This window comes from Stenella coeruleoalba (assembly GCF_951394435.1).
Source record: "Stenella coeruleoalba genome assembly, chromosome: 11".
In the NCBI taxonomy this organism is placed as follows: domain Eukaryota; kingdom Metazoa; phylum Chordata; class Mammalia; order Artiodactyla; family Delphinidae; genus Stenella; species Stenella coeruleoalba.
The window spans coordinates 24571339-24586700 of NC_137157.1; the positions used below are offsets into that span (position 1 = coordinate 24571339).

Sequence of the window (15362 nt, forward strand, 5' to 3'; positions counted from 1 at the left end):
CATAAGGAATGGGACTCTACTACAATGCATGTTACATAACATCAACTGAGTCATTAGTGATTCTCAGCAATACTTCGTTTATCCCTGATGTCTCCTTGTTCATATTCCCCACAGGAAATGATCTGAACCCCCTGTTCCCCATCCCATGTGCTCTGATATCCTCCTAGCTCTATCACCATATATCCTCAGGCTCTCCCTCTCCGCTGGCTCCCTTCTCTCCATCCTCCAAAATTCTTTCCTTAAGCCCGCCTTCCCCCTCAAGCCTCTGCCCACTTTCCTCTTATGTTTACCACCAAACTTCACAGGAGTAGTCTTTTCTTGTTACTATTCTCCATTTTCATTTATTCCTTAGCCAATTGCAAAACGCTTCTGGCCCATCACGGCACAAAAATGGCTCTCTTCAACTTACCAATGTCTTCCTAATTGCCAACTCTAAAAGCTTCTTCTCAGTTTTCATCCTACCCAACATCTCTGCAGCATTTTCTTGAGCAACTGCCCTGCCTGACCTTGCACTAGGATATAATACTGCTGGCCAGTTCCTCCGTGGTGACGTTCTCACTTCCCTTGGCAATGCACTTTCCTGGACTTTCACTTCCAGAACTGATCCTTTTCAATTTCCTTCCTTGGTTCCAACTCCTGCTTCTGCCTCTTAAATGTAAGCAATGCCCAGGGTTCAAGTCCAGCCTTCCACCTTTTCTGCTAAACAGTCATTCCCCGGGTGATATCACTCATTGTCAAAATTTCAATGATGACCTCAATGGACAGTTTATATTTCCATGTCTCTAGCCTTGACCTCTCTCCTGAGTGTGAGCACTAAATATCCAACTACCTACTGGACATATATCTACAAAGACGTCCTGCTGGAAAAACTAAACTCCAAATATCCCCAAATTCATTCTCTTCCTCCAAAAACTTATTCCACATCTCAGGTTCCCTTAGTAAACCTCAGAGGCTTCCCATCACTGGAAATCCCAGCCAACTTTCACTCCTTCCTCTTATCCCCATGAATCACATAAAATCTTCCAGACCTGTCTCTTCCTCTGAAATCCCTCTCAAATCCATCCCCCATAGCACTGAGCATTCTTGTACATAGTAAACACCAAGTCTACGTTTGTTTAATTGAATGGAATTATACATTTATGTGAATAAGCGTTACCAATGCCTTGCCTCATCCAGCATTTGCATTTTTAAGCTTATTGTCTTTGACTGAGGGGTGAAGGATTTGTCTTATTAATTTCAGGCATTAACAAGCAGGTAAAGGAGACGGTTGTTGAACATGTTGAGACGGGCTGAAATTACACCAATGCTCATTTCTGATGCTGCTTTTAGACTCTGGTTTCTTAAGGAAAAATGGCAAAGGATGGCCTGTGGCTTTACATGGCTTCTACAGGCCTATTTTCAGTTGATGGTCTAATCCTGGGAGCCTCCTCAAGCAAAGGAAAAGCCTTCTTACCCCAAGAGTCCATCCATCAGACCCTAACCTTAACCTCAACCTGACCTTGCTCTGTTACAAAGGTCCCCAATGCATATTCGTGTTTTCTAGTATATAACTGACATTACTTTGGTTAGTATTTGGTATTTTTTTCCATAACCTCATTACCTTATATTCAGAATGTATCCATATGCTTCCAGTGTTTTTTCTGATTCTAACACAGAAGTTTCTAACAAGGACTCAAGCCTTTGGAATATACACACTTACTAAAATACTTATTGGAAATAGTTTTACATGGACCATCTTAACATGAAATTGAAAATAAATTAATTCTAGGCTTCACAGCCAACATCTATATTTTCAATAAGCAAATTAATATTTTTAAAAGAATATTTTGAATTACCTTCTGTGTGTAACAGTCATTATATTGCTTAAACTAATAATGGATTGGTCATCCTGAAGTGGTGAAGCAACAAAATAATCCCAAACTGGGGAGAAAACTTTCTTAGACAATTCATAGTTACCAATCTGATAGGCGACCTGCAGCAGAAAGCACATTACCTTAAGCATTACTTGAATTTGTGAAATGTGTGTTTTAAACAAGAATTCTGAGAAGGTCCTATCGCACACTAATTTCATACAAAGTTATTCACATTTGCTGTTCCGCTCTACGGGGCCACAGCAAGGTAACGACAGCCACTGGCAAGGGAGACAGACACATTTTGAAATCTCTTTTATTTCTAAATGGCGTGGAAATGTGAAACTCTGTAAGGATGTTTCGAATGCTCATAAGCAAAACAAAGATCACATCTGAGCCAAATTAATTTCATTCCCATCTATCTCGGCAGTGCACTCCATTTACTACAGACACTGTTCTAATGAACAATCTGTTCCAAAAGAAACAATCAGATTTCTCAAACCCAAAATAATGAAATATACTTCATTCTCCTCTGGTTCTGATGCTTTCCGAGCTATTGTGCAACAAAGGGTTCACAGCTGAAAAGAGTGAGGAGTAAAAGAGAGACGCTTCCAAGAAGCCATCCTGTGTTTTAACACGTTCAACATTCAGCAAAATAACTGATTTCACTGGTAAAACCTAGAAGCTCAGGAGAAAAACAAAGTCATCACCTTACCTATCTCTTTGAGTAGAACATAGTTCTTTAAATACATCTCTAAAGATCACTCTATACAAATATGTATAACAATATAAAATCATACCACATGAGTTATGTGCTGCTTCAAATCCTTAGTGGAAGCAGGTAGGATGTAAAGTATTAATAAATACATTAAATTAAGTATGCAGATGACACGTTGCTAGACTGTATTCCACACAAGGGAATAACTTACAGGGCCAGAACTTTTAAAATCTGCCAAGTCAGTACTCATAATCAACCAACCAGTAAACTTTTATGAAGTTTCTACTCTGTGCTAAGCACTGTAAAGATAGATTCTTCAAAGCTTAAAACGATCTCATACGCCATGAAACTGTAATCAAGTTACAGACGTAAAACACATGAAATCACAGAAAAATTGCAAATAACAACATCATAATTGTGGAAACTTAGAAAAGGAGAAATGAAGGCTATAAGGAGGAATCAGGGCTTGAGGTGAACCCCAAGGCAGGGATAAAGTTCTGATGGGCACAGTTTAGACAGAAACTCAAAAAGGTCCCATAATGGAAATTGCCACAGTGCCTTTGAGACTGGAAAGACAGGTCAGAATTTCAAGAAAACTAGGCAGTATGATTGGTTAGGTAAAGTGGGACATGATTTCAGAAAGCCTTGAAAATCAGGTGGCAGTATTTAAAGATGTCAAGTACTAGACCAAGCACTTTACCAGCAATGCTGTGTTGACTCCTCATTGACCTCTATGACCATCCCTGTTTTTCAGATGAAGAGACTGGGGCGTTGACAAGTTGAATAATTTGTACAGAGCCTGATAATCAGTAAAAACAATAGTAGAGCCAAGACTTAGTGTGACAGATGAGGTCCCTTCTCTGGGCCACAGTGGTAAAATGAAAAAGTTGGGCTAAGTGGTCACTAAAACACCATTATAATTCTAAGATTTACCGTGGAAAATGGTAACAGGTGATGTGTAAGGGAGTTGGTGAAACTATAACTGAATGCTCTTTCCTTTTAAAATATAGCCTTTTAAAAACAGTGTTATTTCTGGGTCACTTTGCTGTACAGTAGAAATTAGTGCAACACTGTAAATCAACTACACTTCAATTAAAAAAAAGAGGGAAAATGTAAAAATGTTATTCAGTCAGTGGACATTGCAAAACAAGAAAAGATGCCATGATAAAACTAAGGTCTATAAATTCATGAGTCTGTGTGGGCTAACAGAGAAGTGCTGTGATAACCAGCCAGTTCAAAGATGGTTGACTAGTAGTCACCCGTAGGACCGACGTTAGAAGGAGTGAGGTTAAAATGAGAAAGAAGCACTAAACGACTAATGAGACAACTAAGCACAGGAGAGACCTCCTCCTTGATACATGACCTTCACACTTGGCTTCTACAACACATCCCTTTTCAGCTGCCTTGGCAGGCTCCTCCTCTTTTCCCCTCTCTCATGTTAGCATGCCCCAGGGCTCAGTCTTTGGATCTCTTCTCTCTCCTGTCTGCACTCCTTTCCTTGGTGCTGTCATCCAGCCCCATGGCTTTAGTTGTCACATGACTACTCTCAAACCCCTCTGCTGCCCAGCCCTCTCTCCCAAACTCCAGATTCATACATCTAACTGACTACTCAAAAATTCTCTCCGAATATCTAACAAACATCTGACCTTAACATGTCCCAAACTGCGTTTCTGATCTCCCTCCGCCCCAAATCCGTACCACTCACACCCTTCCCCAACTCATCTGAGGTCAAGTCTGTCCACCCACCCACTCACCTTTTACCTCCCTAAACAATCCTTTTGGCCCCTCTGCTCAGTCATTCTGGTCTCCTTGCTGTTTATATTATACCAGGTGCACTTCTGGAAATCTGGAATCCTTCAGGCTTTTGTTCTAGCTCCTTCTGTGGAATGCTCTTCCTCCAGAGAGCCACTCCCTCACCTCCTTCAAGTCTCTGCTCAAATCTCATCTTCCAGATGATGCCTTCTCTGACCACCCTACTTAATACTATACTCTACCTTCCTTTCCCCCAGTTCACATTTCCAGTTCCTCTGACCATACTCTACATTTTCCTTCCACAGAACTTACCTTCTAATATACTAGATAGTTTATTCCTTTACTGTGTTCATCGTTTATTACTTACCTCTCACCACGGCATTTTGCTCACTTCGCTTAGAACAGTGGTTCTCAAAGTATGGTCCCTGGACCATCAGCATCTGCATCACCTAGGAACTTGTTATAAATGCAAAATTCTCAGGCCCTACCCCAAACCTAGTGAATCATAAACTCTGGTGGTGGGACCAGTAATCTGTTTAACCAGCATTGCAGATCATTCTGATACAAGTTTTAGAATCACTAGCCTAGAGCAATGCCTAGCACAGAGTAAGCACTCAATAATAAGGTGTTAAATGAACTTAAAAATCCTCTTTTCCTGATAATTTCCCCCTACCTACAGAAGAGGACAGCCAGCAACGGTACTATACAATAGCGTGATTGACTGGCCCAGGCTGAGGGCCTGACCCAAGCTGGGTGTTTTATAGCCCCTCCTGCAAAGCAGGATGGACCCCCTACACACACCCAAAGTTTGGTTCTGATGTTAAGGCTGATGACACTACATGCACCAGGAGAATTTGAGAGAAAGTTTATTATTCACACAAGGGCCTCCCAGGGAGAGTCCCTTGGGCAGGCAGAGGCAGGTCTGGGATGGCTTTGGGCAGAGCAGAAGGAATGGGTTGGGCTTTGATTAGTGGCTGGAGGATAGGACTGGGTGAAAGTTCCTGCCAGTTGGGACGTTTAAATTTCCTGCAGGCACCAAAGGAGAAGGTGAACTCATAGACCTCCCTATCAGCCTGCTCAGATGTGGGGCTACGGGAAAAAAGAAGGCTGAGGTTTAAAAACAAGCCAACAGCCAAACATTAAAAATGAGTTCAGACTCTTTCTTACATTGGGTGAGCCAATTAGAGTCTCTTTTTCAGGAGTTTGGAATCAAGATTAGAACACACCTAGCCGGTCGGTCCCTGTATATGACTGAAACTGAGGAATACACAAAAAAGTTCAGGGGCTGCTATTTTCCCTCCCGAGATGGAAAAGAAAAGAAAGGAAAGTCAATATTTAAAAAGAAAAAGAAAGCAGATGTAGAGAGAGAGAGCCAGAGGTATGAGACTTGGAGCTGCCTGGACTTTGCAGCCTTCCCAGGGCCAGGCTGCATTCCCCCAAGCAAGGCTTTCTTGCAATCAGGGTCTTAGCTGAAACCATAAGTCAAAATTATCTAAACAAGGGTTACTGTTGTGGTGATGAGATTGATTTAAAAAAAAAAAAAAACACAACAGTTCAAAGGAAGAAGAAATGATACCTAGCATAGAACCTGGCACAAAGCAGACACTGAATTCATCAATAAACAGATGAGCAGAGAGGGTGGTAATGTTCAGAAAGAGGATAAGAGGGAAAAGAAGATTTGAACCTTCTTAATGAGATTTTTAAATGGGGATGACTACCTTTTACCTGGTAGCCCTATTTTTTTTTGAATGGTCATAGACAAAAGGCAAACCTCTATTAACAAAAGAGTTTCAATGAATTCATACATGAATTGGGAAAGAAAAGTACGATTTTTAGTTTCCTTTCTCCTGCCACCAGCATCAAACTCTACTGCCCATACTGATCATCACGACCAGCAGGGCAGCACCAACCCAGGCAGAGAATAGATGGGAGAGAGGTGGGCTCTAGAAGGACTTGGCACATGTTAGATGGTGAACACATGACTTCCTTGGAACCTGGACAGATCAGTAGAAAGGCATGAGCTCATTCAAATGTCAGGCTTACCATCTACTACCAGAGTAACCCTGGGTAAATTATCAGTACTTAACATCCCTAAGACACCCTTTCTGGAATAAAATGGGATTGGCAGAAGAAGGGTTAAATTAATCTGTTTCTTCAACTTGAAATGAAAGTAATGATACCACCTCATAGAGTTACTGTAATCAATGGAATAATGAATCTTAAAATGTCTATCACACAGTTTTTTAACAAATGATATTCCTCACTTCCTTATCTCAGCAAGCCATTGTGCCCACTCACTATTTGATTTAGTAGTTCAATAATCCAGCAGTATGTGGCATTTGGTCTTGTATTCATTTTACAGATAGGGAAATTGAGACCAAGCAATTTGCCTAAAATCCTAAAATCCTGCTCACAGATTTCTAACTGTCTATATTTTATATCACATTATCTAGCCATTTCCAACTTAAAAGGGAATAATAAAAAGAAATGAGCCTATAAAGAGGTGGAAATTGGATAATATCTGTAGATAATATATAATTCATAAAGTTTCCTCAAAAAATTTTCCAGATAGCCTAAACTAGTTTTCTACATTAATGGAAAATCCAGTGAAGATTCACCTGACTTTACTATTGTTTATAGAAAAATGTTTAGTCAAAGTACAACCTAAAACACCAAGCCAAGTTAATCATAGGCATTTAGTGAAGTAACTCCATATTTTACTATAAAATTTTTATAATATTTTTTTAAAAATAGAATTATCCTGAAACTAAAAACTAGCCACTCTCATGAAAAATTGTAATTTTTCACTGCAATTCCAAAAGAAAGGTACCTTTTCCTGATAAAACTTGAAAGCTTAAACTCAAATTTTAAATTAAGGAGGAAATTTTATGAGGAAATTCTGCTTTAGCCACTTAACATGATGAGAGAGAATGCTCATAAACTGTCATAAATGAACTCCAGTACTGCAAATACAGTATCAGTAAAGAAACACAGGTCATTACTTTATGACACTTCTCATTATCCTAGCAGTATAGCTTGGACTTCCTTTTATTAACTTTCAGTGAAAGTTCTGCCAAATAAAGCGTGAGAGTCAAACCACTCCCTGGAGAAAAATTAGACCTTGATGAAATATTCGGTCCCTCACTCTGAAATAACTCCATCGCTGCAAATTAGGAAATATATTAGATTCCAAAGAAATCAAAACATCAGAAAACCATGAGCCAATATGACACACTAAACCAATGCCAGACAAATCCTAGCAATTCTGTCAATTAAATTTTCTTTGAAAAATATGATAATATAAAATTCCAGTAAGACCTTAGCTTATAATACTAATCAACTATTAAGAGGAAAAAACGGCACAATAGAAATGTGATAAAATTTAGAAGAGCCATCAGCTCTACAGCCAACCATAAACTTAAAATTACAGGCTTGAGACTTAGGTCAATGAGTCACTTTTTCTAAAATCGCATTCACTGGTGACATGTTTTAAGTCAGGCAATCATTTCAGGAAAAAATGTCAATTCATGAGTATATCTATAATTAAGAACAACAATAATATTCATTAAGCGCCTACTGTGTTGTAAGCGTTACGGTTAAACATTTGACATGCATAATTCCATTTAATACTCATAATAGTTCTGGGAGGTAACTACTATTATTATTCCACTTCACAGATGAAGGTTACTTGCCCAATGTCACACGGCTAATGTGAGGACCTGAAACTTAAACTCAGGTCTGTCTGTCTCTATGAACCCAGAAACTTCACTTCTATAAACTGATACTAAGAAAATAATCATGGATGCAGGTAAAGATGCTCAACATCACTAATTATTAGAGAAACAGAAGTCAAAACTACAATGAGGTATCATCTCACACTGGGCAGAATGCCATTATCAAAAAGTCTATAAATAAATTCTGGGGAGGGTGTGGAGAAAAGGGAACCCTCTTGCACTGTTGGTGGGAATGTAAATTGGTGCAGTCACTATGGGAACCGGAAGGAAGTCCCTTAAAAAACTGAAACTAGAACAACCATATGATCCAACAATCCCACTCCTGGGCATATATCAAGAGAAAACTATAATTCGAAAAGGTACATGCACCCCAATGTTGACTGCAGCACTATTTACAATAGCCAGGACATGGAAACAACCCAAGTGCCCATCAACAGATGATTGGTTTAATGTGATATGTAAACACATACACACACACATACACACACGCAATGGAATATTACTCAGCCATAAAAAAGAATAAAATATTACCATTTGCATCAACATGGATGGACCTAGAGATTACCATATTAAGTGAAGTAAGTCAGAAAGACAAATACCATATGATATCACTTATATGTAGAATCTAAAATATGGGGCTTCCCTGGTGGCACAGTGGTTGAGAGTCTGCCTGCCGATGCAGGGGACACAGGTTCATGCCCTGGTCCGGGAAGATCCCACATGCCGCAGAGTGGCTGGGCCTGTGAGCCACAGCCGCTGAGCCTGTGCATCCGGAGCCCGTGCTCCACAACGGGAGAGGCCACAGCAGTGAGAGGCCCACATACCGCAAAAAATAAAAATAAAAAAATAAAATATGACAGAAATGACCTTATCTACAAAACAGAAACAGACTCAGAGACATAGAAAACAAACTTACGGTTACCATAGGGGAAAGGGAGGAGGAAAGGGATAAATTAGGGGTATGGGATTAACAGATACAAACTACTATACATAAAATAAATAATCATCAAGTATTTACTGTATGGCACAGGGAACTATATTCAATATCTTATAACTTACAATGGAAAATAATCTGAAAAGAATACATACATATATATAATTGAATCATGTTGCTGCACACCTGAAACTAACACAATATTGTAAAACAACTGATATATATATTTTTATTGAAGTATGGTTGATTTACAATGTTGTGTTAGATTCTGGTGTACAGCAACATGATTCAGTTATACATATATATACACATATACTTTTTCATATTCTTTTCCATTATGGTTTATTACAGGATACTGAATATAGTTCCCTGTGCTATACAGTAGAACTTTATTGTTTATCTATTTTATATACAGTAGTTTGTATCTGTTAATCCCAAACTCCTAATTTATCCTTCCTCCACCCCCTTTCCCCTTTGGTAACCACAAGTTTGTTTTCTATGTTTGCGAGTCTGCTTCTGTCCCATAAACAAGTTCATTTGTGTCATATTTTAGATTCCACACATAAGTGATATTATATGGTATCTGTCTTTCTCTTTCTGACTTACTTAAGTATGATAATCTCTAGGTCCATCCATTGCTGCAAATGGCATTATTTCGTTCTTTTTTATGGTTGAGTAGTATTCCATTGTGTATACATATACTACACTGTGATATATTTTAAGATGCAATACCATGCAGATGTTAAAAATTATGTTTTGAAAGAATACTTAATGGAATGGAAAAAAGTCAATTATGTATTAAATGGAAATATCAGATGTAAAATAATATGTACACTATGACTAAAATTATATATTATACATAAATTCACATACATATGTGTATATATTTCTATGTACATATTGTCTGTAGATATATATATGTGTGTATGTATACATACACACACAAAGAAAAGCATATCTCTGGATCAGGGTTGCTCAACCTTCGCACCGTTGACATTTTGGACCGAATAACACTTTGCTGGGAGAGGGGTGCTGCCCTTTCCACTGTAGGGTGCTTATCAGCATCCCTGACCTCTACCCTCTAGATGCCAGCAGCACTCCTCTAGATTGCGACTACCAAAAATGTCTCCAGACATTGACATATATGTCCCCCCAGGGGCCAAAATTGCTTCAGCTTAAGAACTGCTACTCTGGATGACAGGAAAACAGATAATATTTATTTCCAAAATTTCTAAAATCAATGTGTGTTGCATTTAAAATCCAGGAAAAAAGTGTTATTGTAAAAAGCAAACTCATGAATACGAGAAGTAACGATTTATATTTTATGAGACTAAACTGCAATCATGGAAAATATATATTACAGGAGCTTTAGAATATCTGCTGTGACTGTTTTTTCATCAGAAATTACTTAGTAACTGCTTAACGGGAAAAAACAGAGGAAAAAATTAGAAGAAATCTTTTCTACCTGTGTTAGTAACATCCGAGCAGTAACAGCAGAAAGAGGTGGGTAAACCAGAATTGGTTTAGTCGTCTCCCCAATAGCATCACCAATAAGCTTTCCATTAGAACAATAAGCAGCAATTGCAAAGATATATTTTTCATTGGTTTCTAAACCTTTTACTTCAAAAATGCTTTTGCCATCAGCCGGTATCTATTAACAAAAACATATTTCAAGTTATGCATGGAAAATTAAACGGGTCTTTAAAAATATAATTAAGTGACCTCTTTATGTTAAGGGAAGAAAACCTTTTTCATTTACTGTTGGATTTTAGTTATGACTCAAGATGAAATCAGACAAATTCACTGAAATAATGACTACATAAAGGAGAAAAATGAACAACACTCAATTGTCATTAATGAGACTTTTGGTAAGATTTCCTGACATTGAGGTTTTTTTAATTCGACGTACCGCTTCTCCCGAGTTTGGGAGATGATTATTGTTCAGTCTTACTTTTCCATAGCTCCCTTCTGCTTTGCAACCCAAAATGCAGTACCAGGAGACCTGCCACGGAGAGAGATGAGCCCGTCATCTGTTTAACAAAGCACTCAATTTCTTTTATCATGATGTGGCAAAAGGAATACTTTTCTACATAAAAATATAACTATTCAAGTTTGAAAACATGAAACCTAAGTTTATAAAAATACTTAGATTTACTCTTTAAAAAAAGACAAATATAGTTTACCTGGGACCACCAAGACTAAAATAGTATTCATTATTAATTATTTTTAACTACTATTAAGTGAGCAGTTCCTATGTGTTAAGCATTGTTAGGAAATTTACATATATTTTTTCATATCTGAAACATCCCTATGAGATAGGATTTCTATTGCTATTTTGCTTTACAAAAGATGGAGATGCAGAGACGTTCAATAACTTGCCCAAGATCAGACAGCGGCAGGGAGTGACTCCAAAGATGACATCATCTTGATGAAAAAAAAAGACCTACTCCGAAATGATTTTCATATTTTATTTAATAATATGGGACAAAAAGCAGGTAGTAAAAAAAGCAAGATACTAAACTGTAGTATTTTAAGTAAAATGTAAAAATACATATGAAAAAGCCTGGAAGAAAATGTTCCTAAATAAGAATAGTAGTAGAGTTCGGATGATAAAACGGTAAGATTACGGATAATTTTTTTTCTCTAGTTTATAAATTTCCTGAAACATGATATTCTTTTGACAATTCTTAAATACAGATGTAAACCAAAAGCAAAATGCAAATTACACAGAAACAATCAAACTTAAACTTGATTAAATGGTTAGACAATGGTCTTTTTGCCAAGATGTCAAAATAATGGAGATTCCTCATGGTAATGCACTATTCTCACTGTAGGGGGTAAGGGAGAGAGTTGATACCTAGGGAAAAGCATTATTAGGAGCCATACTGTCCAGGGATTAGTGATGGAAGGGTTGTCATCACTGTGGCATTCCCTTTTCCCAAAGGCTCCACCTCACAACATCTCAACTCCTAAAATAGAAAATAAGGGAAATGTAATTGTCTCTAAGAAGCAACTGCCTCTTACAGCTTAGCCCGCTAATTCTTCCTCTGGGTCAATGGAAGAATCCTCATTGTATCTTGTCTGCACAAGTAGTTCTCAACTCTGACTATGCACAAGAATTATTTTTTAAAATACAGTTTGTACAGAATCAACCATTTTTTAAAATTACATATACCTAAGCCTGCCTAGTCTCAATGAATAAGACTGTCTGGTACAAATAGCCGAAGTTTTGTGTTTCCAAAGAAAATTTCTCAGGTGATTAAAGAGCATTAGGAAAGGCAGAATTTCGAGGACAAAGAGAATGTTGAAGGAATTTGGAACCTGGAGGCCAGGAGAAAAAAACTCAGCTGAATCTCAGAAAAATTTAGAAACTACCTTTCCTTGATTTTTCATGCAAAAAGAGTACCATGGGGCAGGGAGGGGGAAGGCAAAAGATGGTGTTTTATGACTTAGATCAGCGGTCCCCCCTCTTTTTGGCACCAGGGACTGGTTTTGTGGAAGACAATTTTTCCACAGACCAGGGCGGGGCAGGGGCGGCGGTCTGGTGATGGTACAGGCGGTAATGTCAGCAATAGGGAGCGATGGGGAGCGGCAGATGAAGATTCGCTCGCTCGCCTCTCACCTCCTGCTGTGTGGCCCGGTTCCTAACAGGCCACAGACCGGTACCAGTCCGTGACCCGGGGGTTGCAGACCCCTGACTTAGATCATTATTGCTCCAAGTTAAGCTCTACATACAATCCAGAATTTGAAGGGTAAATTTTCTCTAAAAGCATTTTTACAAGCAGGCTTTATATTCCTATTGTGTTCCACAGATGAAAACATCTTAGTCTGTGAAACTATTAGAAGACTATGTCCTTAGAGTCTATGTAAGAGAAACGACACCATGGACAAACCACCACTAGCTTTGGAAATAAAAGTTTACAAGTAACACTAGCATTTTCAACCATTAAAACAGATGTTAATGCAACAAATGCCTTAACAAGAGGTTTTGATAAAACAAAAGATGGCTGAAATCTCAAACTAGAAAAGGTATTTAAGTCCATAGCACCATCTAGTGCTATGGAGTGGGTAACAGAAGGTATAATTTCCAGGAGCACACAACTTTACCAAAATATAATATACATCAACTTCACATCATGTGCTGAGTGACAAGTCTTACAAGTACAGGTCAAGTATGGGATGCTTATGCCTTCCTATTAATAAGCATTATGAAATAAACTAGTCACTAATTTGAGATACATAAAAAATAAGAACCTGGTTAAATAAATCAAAACATTCAAGTAAAAACAAACGAAAACTCTTGGCAAATCATCCAGTCTTAGTTCTGTACTGAATTTCCGAAGTCAGTGATCCTTATTCTTAAACAGATCCCCAAAATCCAAAGTTGAATTTTAAAACTATTAGCAACTGCAATAATGCATTCATTATAGCAGTTAGGATGAATGTTGCTTCTATTCCTCCAATTATAAGGCATTATGAAGGTGGTATTACTTCTCACTGATGTCCACCTCCCATTAGTCTGAAGCTTCTCAAAATATGGAACCATGCTTTATTTGTGTTTATTTTTATACGTTACCTCACATAGAGCTTGACAGATAGCAGACACTCAATAATGCTCATTGGACAGAATTTATGAAAAAAAATCATCAGATAATATAATCACAGTGTATAACCTCATTAACTGATTTTAGCTAACTTTACTACATATGTTTAATACAAGGGATGGAAGAACATCGGTTAATATGCCAAGAATATGCTATAATATCTCATTTAATTTTCACAGAAGAAACATTTTACAAATGGAAAAGATAACAAAAGCAAATTTTAAAAAAACACTCAGAAAGTATATTTAGATTTCGTAAGGTCATACTGCTGGGGTAGAGCTAGAATTTTAAATCTGTATTTGTCTGACTTCAAAGCCCATGCCCTTTCCACTATATCAAGACGATGTATTTAAGTTCAAGCAGAACATCCTAAGAATAACAAAGAAACAACTTTGTTTTTTCTACAACACCAAAGAGCATGTGTTCATCACCCAAAAGAGGAAAATGTAATATTTAAAATATAAATTAGGTGGAACCAAATGCTTATGAGGAAACTAAATCTCAAATAACAGTCCCATTTAGGCCAAGTTCCAAGGCACTGGGGCTAGGAGAGAGCTTCAATAAATACATAAAGAATTATGACTTATAATGTGGTTGGAATTATCATTTGTTTGCATTAAAAGAATCCCCATTGGGCTTCCCTGGTGGCGCAGTGGTTGAGAGTCCGCCTGCCGATGCAGGGGACACGGGTTCGTGCCCGGATCCGGGAAGATCCCACATGCCGCAGAGCGGCTGGGCCCGTGAGCCATGGCCGCTGAGCCTGCGTGTCCGGAGCCTGCACTCTGCAACGGGCGAGGCCACAACAGTGAGAGGCCCGCGTACCAGAAAAGAAAAAAAAAGGATCCCCATTTACACAGAAGAACTTTCGGAAGAGTCTCTAAATTCACCACCCCCAAATTTTCTTATCTTCATCATTGGCTCTCAGAGTAACTTCTATACCCTTCAAATGCTTGATTCTATCTCAAGGAAACCTTCTTGAAGTTGAGCACACTAGGACGTCAGCATATGACTGTGTCATGGTAAGGAAGATACTTCAAAATGCTTCTCTCTCATTTCTCCTTACTATATATCTGCGTGTAGCAATACAGGAGTAAGTTTCTTATAGTGAAGCTATAAGGAGCCAAAAGGGAAACAGCATAAAGGAAAAAGGGTCATGAAGAAACTACAGATAGTTAAAGATACTGGAATACTAATCCCAGTGTTCAGTGTTTATATTAATCAATAAGATTATTCAAGCCCTAAAAGCAATATAAGTATTCATTATTATACTCATAAAAGCACCTTACGTTGCTTTCCATGAGGTAAAGGTCATAACAGACAACATACCTTAACATCAGAAATAAATGGAGCAGGTTTTAATGTCACAGAACAATGAGTTCGGGCTAGCAGGATGGGTGGAGGAGGTACTCTGCTTTTCTTTCTTTTGGCAATTTCCACATATTTCTGATATGAATACAGTACACTTTGTTCTGCTTCGGTCTTCTCAATTAAAGAATATGCTTCCTATAATAAAGTGTGAAAATAGGAAATCACATTTCAAGAGCTTGAACTTCATTGTATTTGGAGAATTCTGGTGATGTTAAACATTATCTTGATATATGTATTTTTTGATGCTCAGTGGTATACATATTTCAAGTAGTAAATGATTTTCCAGAAGTAAAAAATAGCTAGATTTTCCAGAAGTAAAAAATAGCTAATAAATAAGGCCAAGTAAAAAATAGCTATTAAGGCAATGACATTATATTTATATGTCTAACATGTTTATCATCA

The 15362-nt window shown here is 38.0% G+C and overlaps 1 protein-coding gene across 1 annotated transcript in view; it reads right to left on the reverse strand.

The window, feature by feature from the left end:
* The window catches only part of CFAP54 (cilia and flagella associated protein 54), a gene marked incomplete at its 5' end in the record, with an annotated part of 297105 nt that overhangs the window by 199112 nt on the left and 82631 nt on the right, over positions 1-15362 (reverse strand). The window contains 4 exon segments of the mRNA XM_079935999.1: positions 1836-1972; positions 10454-10639; positions 10898-10990; positions 14919-15095. Of these exon segments, the coding sequence (XP_079792125.1) occupies positions 1836-1972; positions 10454-10639; positions 10898-10990; positions 14919-15095 (593 nt within the window).